The sequence below is a fragment of the Tarenaya hassleriana genome, unplaced genomic scaffold, assembly GCF_000463585.1.
Source record: "Tarenaya hassleriana unplaced genomic scaffold, ASM46358v1 Cleome8, whole genome shotgun sequence".
NCBI classification, from domain to species: Eukaryota; Viridiplantae; Streptophyta; class Magnoliopsida; order Brassicales; family Cleomaceae; genus Tarenaya; species Tarenaya hassleriana.
Window position 1 is genome coordinate 3,044,752 of NW_010970490.1, and position 7,269 is coordinate 3,052,020.

The following is a 7,269-nucleotide window of genomic DNA, read 5'->3' on the forward strand; positions in this document are numbered from 1 at the left end:
TATAATTTATCTAAATTTGAAAAAATCGAAACCGAACCGATTAAAAAAATAACCGAAAAACCGATAATTCTTTTTTAAAAAATAGGGTTTTACAAGAAAAAATCGCTGAACCGAATCGAACCGAATCCAAAACCGAAAGCAGAAATGGTTATCATGAAGTATATGGAGTACCCTTTCTTACTCCATTGTAACGTGGAATCTCATCCGAGGCATCGGGTAAGAATTGAGGAAATGGGCCTTAAACCTCATATGGTATCAAAATGGGCCTACCTCGCTCCAACCCGAATTAAGAAAATTTGAACCCGAGATAAACTCACGAGATAACCCGCGAGCTAGAAAATTATAGTTTTTTAAAAATTTTAATATGTTTTAAATATTTTTTTATATTTAAATGATATATTGTATTTTTTTAAATGTTTTTATAAGATTTTTTAATATTCAAATTGTATTTTTTTATTAGACGAATGGACTCGATTCAGCTAAGGTGAACCAAACAAGTATTAGCTTGCCGGACCGTACTGGACTGGACTCAAAATTTCTGAGTGCGGGTTTTTCAAACTTGTGTCAGGTTCGGACATTGAACGAAGATCCTTTCTGGGTTTCTTGATGCAAAAACCATTCCAGAAATGGATTCTTACCACGTCATCACATTTCACACACTCAAAGGCTTCTTCCATACATATATGCATACGTATGTATGTATGTATGTGAATTCACTAGCTTTTGTATTACCTACATTACATCCACACCATTCTCAGGAACAACACCCTTCTCCTTCTGCTTCCTTCTCCTTCTGCTTCTGCTTCTGCTACCTTTCTTTTGTTCCTCATGCCACACCATTGCCAAAACTCTCTCTGCAAAAGATGGGGATTTCGTCTTGTAAACAGTAGAAATGCCCACCGAGTACTCGAGCATCTGAGGAAATAAAGAGCAACACTCGGGTTTCAACGATCCGAGAACAACAATGAATCAAGATCAAGGATTTGAATGCGTTTCTACCTGCTCGCAAATGTTTATGAAGCTGGCAAGCAGTCTTTCGCCGTTATGACAAGGCTTTTGCACATATCATGCAAGATCTCGGATTTATACAAGGTTACTTTGTTCAGTTTTTTGTTTTGTTTTTACCTCTAGAGATACCCAAGTGCATCTCCATTCAAACTATCACTTCCCAACAGTTGGCAATGAGATAAATCATGCCCATATTGCCCATAACAAGCTCCAGAGAACGGTTTTCGCCTTCTGCTTACATCACCGCCATCTCTTAACCTTCTATCTTTAAGCTTCCCCAACGTTGCGGGATCATGGAAATTTCCCATAGCATAACTGTGGATTCCATCAGCATCATCCATCTCGGGCAGAATCAGAGAGTCTGATGGGCAGCTACAAGTAATATCGGTTGCACGTTGAACGGGCGGAGAAAGGTTTTTAACACGAGAGAGCACCATCCCCATCTGCTCGCAAGCAAAATCCAGACGTTCCTCTGACTCAATCGATTCTGACAGAAGCTTCGAAGTCATGGACTCTAGCATTTGAATTCTCTCAGAGTGGTCCTTTGCAGATGGCTTGAAGGGGTTAACTCTCCACCGAACAGGCAAATACTGGTCTGGAATTTGGAAACAGTTATTACTGGACAGGACACGAAGAACGTGTCTACAGAGGATGCCAGAGAATTCGTAATGATGGCAGCTACAGCTGATGTGCTCTTGACAAGGTAACCATATCACTTTGCAGCCACCTTCCAACTGGGTGTGGTGTCTGACCTGAAAACACCCCTCCTCGATGAGAAGATACGCATATTGTGGAGCTAAGAGAAGCTCTTCTTGGAGTTTAGTGAAAGCATATGGTGTAAGAACAGAAGCGGCATGACATTCAATGGGCGAACCGGTTTTCATGCACAACTTCTGAGATTTCTTCTGCGATTTCTGTTTTGTTGTTCCACCTCGATCTGTTGTTTCTACAATTTCAGACACCTGCATCGAGAAAATAGTTGCTTCTGCGAGTTAATTCAATTGAATATTCGTATGATATACATTGTCATAAAACTTCACGCACCTGATCTACGAACTGATCCAAACATGTCTGAGCGCTCAAAATCCTTTGAATATAACCACTAACAGTCTCAGTTTGCCATGAAATTAGTAACCCGGAAAAGAAATAGCGCCTCAAGAACGGTAAAGCCCAATAAGACCGTAAAGCATACAAGCTCGAGGCATGCTTATTTCCATGAAGTCCATACTTACTGATCACATCTTTCCATTGTGCTTCGAATTCTTCCACAGATTCCAGACTATAGAGGTGATAAAACTCCTTTTTCCAATCATCGTAATGTGATCCGAGCAGAGTAGAGAACCAGTCGGAGAATCTTGCGATGATGTGCCAAACGCAAATAGCGTGTTTTGTTTCGGGCATTTCAGTGGCAATGGCCTCCTTCAACTTGATATTGTGGTCGGTTAGCAGCGTCTGTGGAGCTTTGCTGTTCACGAAAGCAAGGAACGTCTGGTAAAATATAAAAATGGAAATCAAAGTTATTAGTTAAACATAAGATCTGAGATTCCAAGGAATGAAACCAAGAATGGCAATGCGATAAGAGCAACAGGCTCTTAAATCCTTAAATCATATTTCTCCAGGATGGACAACAGAAACAACTTCAAACAGTGAAATGAAAGGAAGCCTAAAACCGGGTAATGACACTACGGTAACAAGAAACATACCTTCAATGCCCAGGAAAAAGATTCAATGCTCTCATCTCGTAAAAGTACACAGCCAAAAAAACAAGTTGCCCCGAAATTGTCCATGCCAATCCAAACGCCCAAGAGCATATCATAAGAATCCAAACGTTGAGTGGTGTCAAGAAGTACTGCATCACCGAATGACTCGTAAAGCTGAACTGATGAAGCATAGCACCACCCAATATGCTCCACCCTACTATGGCCGTCCAATTTAAAGTCGTATCTGAAACATGGATTCTCATCCTTTTTTCTCTTGCACATTGCGAGAAGATCAACAGGGTCATAATCATGCCCGACATTTCTGAAAGACTGTAGGAAGTTTCTCACGTCTACTTCCGTAAAGGGCAAAGATCCTAACTTTAGGCCTTTCTCCAGCTCCATCAGCCTCAACATTTGCCTAACCGACATCCCAGCTTTTGAAAACATACAAATCCTCGTCTTGTCATCCTGGCTCATTGTACAATAAGCAGGAAGAAGTCGAACTTCATTTGATTTCAGAAGCTCGTGGTTATGAACATTGCTAAAACCGGTTACACGCCATTCTGGAACATCGAAATCTGCACGTTTAACTATCCTCATATATGCTCGACACCCACAACGAGACGATTTCCTATTCCTGTGCATCTTCCCATCCTCCGATGGCTTCATCTGAGGATACCCGCCTCTGTGACACGTAAAATCTCTCCGTGTGATTCCTCGACCAACTCCATCTTTCCCTCTGGTTCTATGGCGTCTGATTGAGAAACCACATTGCTTCGCAAAACTGCAATAGAATTCATATGCCGCATCCTGAGACACAAACCTTTGTCCCACGTAGGGAACAAGGTTCACTGAGGTTTGTTGCGATAAAATCGTCTCCTCATGTGTCTCCTTGACACCGCCGGTATCATCCTGAGACAAATCAGTCCCATTGTCTGAAGATTCCATCGCTGCGCTCGTTGCTTCCGACATTTCCGAAGCTGTAAACAAGAAACCACATAGTCTTACAGAAAAATTCCAGGCCATCGAAAGAAGAGTCAAGCAGAAAAGAGCTAACAGAAATTCAACTAGATTACAAGCCAACATCTATTACTAATAATCCTCAATCGAACACAGTAATCAATAAAACCCAGAATTTTGATTCCGAAAAAAGATCCGTCAAACACTACAATCAAATCAAACCAAATTCTCCGAGAGGGGAAGAACAACCAAGAGAAACCCGAAAATAATTCGGGCAAGAGGTCACCTGAAGAAACTCCGAGCTATTGCTGAGCAAAAACAGACAAAGAAAAGCTGAATTCAGAGGGAACTAAGAGAACGTAATTGCAGATCCCTGTCGCCTGTCGAGAACTAGGGAAATTACGAACAAACAGCGAGCTTCAAGTCGAAGAATCGAAACAGGAGACGATGAAATTGGCGGGGAGATTTTTCACTTTTATTGGGCGGCGAGGGGAGCAACGCGCATCCTCAGGAGAACGATAAGGTTTCACGGCAAAGGCTCGCTATCCTGCGCCGCCTAAAGGAGGACCAGTACGCTTCCGTACGTAGAGAGAGAAGAAAATAGTTGGGCCGTTTGTCAAAGCCCAAGTTTAATGGGCCTGAATCTAGCTAAGCCTGTTTGGTATAAAACGATGCCGTCTCACAGAATTTGACCGTTTGTTATTCGTTTGTCAGTTTGTCGTCGGCGTTTAATTTTGAGTGCGTGGGGAAAAAGACAAATAACCGCAAAATATAAGGGCATATCGGAAAAGCAAAGGTGTATCGCCACGTCTCTTTTAGTCAGATCGAACGGTCATAATATGTCTGTTAGGTAGAACGGTGACACAAGCAGTGAGAATATCAAAACCCGCCTTGGTCTGATTGCAAAGGCCTTTTCACCGTTTAGAAATTTGAAACTCTCTCCCCCAAAGAGACGTTACGACTATTTTATTTTTCCTCAAAAATAATGAATAAAAAAAATCGTTTATTATTTTTAATTTACTCCTCTCGCCATTTATTGCTTTGAGCTACGCTCGACCCCTTCTCTCTGCAACTCTCTGTACAGCTCTTTACTTCGGAGGAGACGTCGACGACAGGGGACGCATTTGGTAGACCTCTTGCGTTGATTTTCATGTAAGTTTCTCGCGTTTGATCCGAGAAGAAATTCTGGGTTTTGTGTGTTTTTTTTTTCGTTTTCAATTTTGTCTTGGAATTTGCGTGATTCTTTTTCTTGCAAGTAGAAACGCCATTGCTTCTTCTGCGCCTTCAATGGAGATCCTCGCGTGGGTTTTCTTTTCATGTTCGTGTTCTCGGGTTTGTTCTGGAGTTAATGCACGAAAACTGTGATAAAAGATGGGATTTGAATGTAATTAGTATAGTGTCCAGGGAATGAGTTTGTTCACACTGAATTTGGTAATATAGGGTTCAATGGTACTTGGGTAGATCTGGGCTAGCTGAACTACGGGTTCTGACTTCTGAGTTTCCTTTTCTGCATCATTTACCTCTGGTATTGAACAAAATCCCAGAAAAATGGGTTTACAAGAGCGTATACTGGGACTAGAAAGCTGAAATTTTGGAGTGATCCTTATATGCTATTGAGCTATGAATTTGGGTTGATAATAGAATGGAAGAGACTCGATTTGTGTTATTTGAGAATCGGATGCTGAGATTTTGTATATTGAGTTGCAGATGGGTTTTTGATGGTGAAACAGGTTTGTATAAAACCATAGGAACAACTGTTTGAGATACAATGGGGGTCGACAAAGAAGGCTCAAGAAGTGGAGGTTATGTCGGGGGATTCTTTCAGCTGTTTGATTGGAAGGGGAAATCCCGGAAGAAATTGTTCACAGGCAAGTCAGATTATCCAGGTACTTTCAGTGTTCCTCTGCCTGCTTTTGTGAATACTCTCAGAAATTCATGCTAATGAGCAATTTTTTTCCTTGCGCATACTATACTCTGTGATATGATATGTATAGGCCATTGTCTCATATACCGAGATATTAAGCTTCTCTGTTTGTGCTTTTGTAGAGCATTCAAAGCAAGGGAAGATACACGAAGGAAGCCTGCCAATGACGCAGCTCAGTTTGGTAAGAGTTCAGCTCTGTCATATTCAGCTCTCGATTAGATTTCTTATCTTGCCTTTGCAGTCCTTGCTGAGGTTTTAATCGGTCATTGCTTTGAGATTTTGCAGGTAGATGAGGAAGAGGCTGGAGTTGGGGCTAGGGTCAAGGTTGGTAGTGATTACAGTTGCTCTTCGTCTGTGACAGATGATGATGGGTATGGAGCTAGAGCACCAGGGGTTGTAGCTAGACTTATGGGATTGGATTCGTTGCCCATGTCTGAGCAGCCCTTCTCCAGTCCATTTTCCGACACAAGATCTCTTCAAGAATCCCACCTGTGGAAGAAAAATAATGGTGTCTATCATGAGCATGATTATATGTATTCTGGTTACTTGCTGCATAAGGTGGAGGGTCCTGCTAGAAAATTTCCAGAGCCAAAGCCTCAGAGAACTCCAAGCAAGCCTATCGAGAAGTTTCAGACAGAGATCTTACCGCCTAGATCAGCTAAGTCGATACCCATCACCCACCATAAACTTCTATCTCCCATAAAGAGTCCTGCTTTCATCCCATCTAAGAATGCGGCTCATATAATGGAAGCAGCTGCTCGGATAATTGAACCTAGCCCACAAGTAATGCCTCCTAGGGCTAAAATGACTCATCTCGGATCTTCCTCGGTGCAGTTGAAACTCCGTGATCTTAGGGAAAAAGTTGAGTCTTCCCAAAAGATGGGCCCTGGTGGATCCTCTTCAGTCTCTTTGAGGGGTAGAGATATGAAAGAAAAAGTAGAGGACGCTACTAGTAAACCATCAAGGCTCACCGAATCTACTAGAAGACAAGGGGAGTCGGATGCTGTAAGAAGCCTCAAGGGACAATCCTTGAACAAGAGCTGGAATGGTCCACTGGAAACAACATCTCAGAAAGCATCTAACAGCGAGGATGGGTGTGGAGTCAAAACAAAAGGGAGGTCCATTTCTCTTGCTGTCCAAGCAAAAGTAAATGTTCAAAGAAGAGAGGGACTGACTTCAACTTCAAGTACTGCCCAGATCACAGATGACAGAAAGGAATGGATGGCATCAAACTCAACTCAGCTATTTAGGAGTCAACCCGGTACTCCAAAGAACGGGAATAAGAAGTCTTCGAATGGAGTGCTCCGGCAGAACAATCAGAAGCAGAACTGTGTGTCTGGCAAAGACAGAGCATCTTCAAAATCATCGGTTTCTAGTTTGCAGGGCAGAAAACATCTGTCAAGTGAACCTTCTTCTTCTGGGAGAACCAAAACCTCAAGCAGGACAGCTGGTAACTCTAAAACTGGTTCAAGGAAGTTTGGTGTGGATGCTACAGACAGTGAAAAAGGAAACTCTCACTCGGATACTAAGAATTACCCTAGAAAGAAACGGTTGATCGATGGTGGATTTCGGTACGAGAGAAACCATCAGGTTGTTGAGGATCCTTTCTCTGTGGACAAGCCGAAGGATCTTCAATCCAGGCCAAATTACAGGCGAGATGAAGATGGCGGAAAGAGT

At 42.3% G+C, this 7,269-nt stretch overlaps 2 protein-coding genes across 2 annotated transcripts; one reads left to right on the top strand and one right to left on the bottom strand.

Annotated features, from left to right (window-relative positions):
• Positions 1-618: 618 nt before the first annotated feature.
• LOC104802700 (protein FAR1-RELATED SEQUENCE 11-like) lies at positions 619-4,192 on the bottom strand. The gene is made up of 5 exons (XM_010526423.2): positions 3,955-4,192; positions 2,712-3,688; positions 2,053-2,496; positions 1,000-1,970; positions 619-915 (listed from the first exon to the last, which is right to left on the bottom strand). Exons 2-4 carry the CDS (start codon positions 3,678-3,680, stop codon positions 1,128-1,130), a joined length of 2,256 nt encoding a protein of 751 aa, XP_010524725.1. The 5' UTR covers positions 3,681-3,688; positions 3,955-4,192; the 3' UTR covers positions 619-915; positions 1,000-1,127.
• Positions 4,193-5,436: 1,244 nt separating this feature from the next.
• On the top strand, positions 5,437-7,253 carry LOC104803105. The gene is made up of 4 exons (XM_010526979.1): positions 5,437-5,554; positions 5,715-5,773; positions 5,878-7,182; positions 7,233-7,253. The coding sequence occupies exons 1-4, from the start codon at positions 5,437-5,439 to the stop codon at positions 7,251-7,253; spliced, it is 1,503 nt and encodes a 500-aa protein (XP_010525281.1).
• The last annotated feature ends 16 nt before the right edge of the window (positions 7,254-7,269 follow it).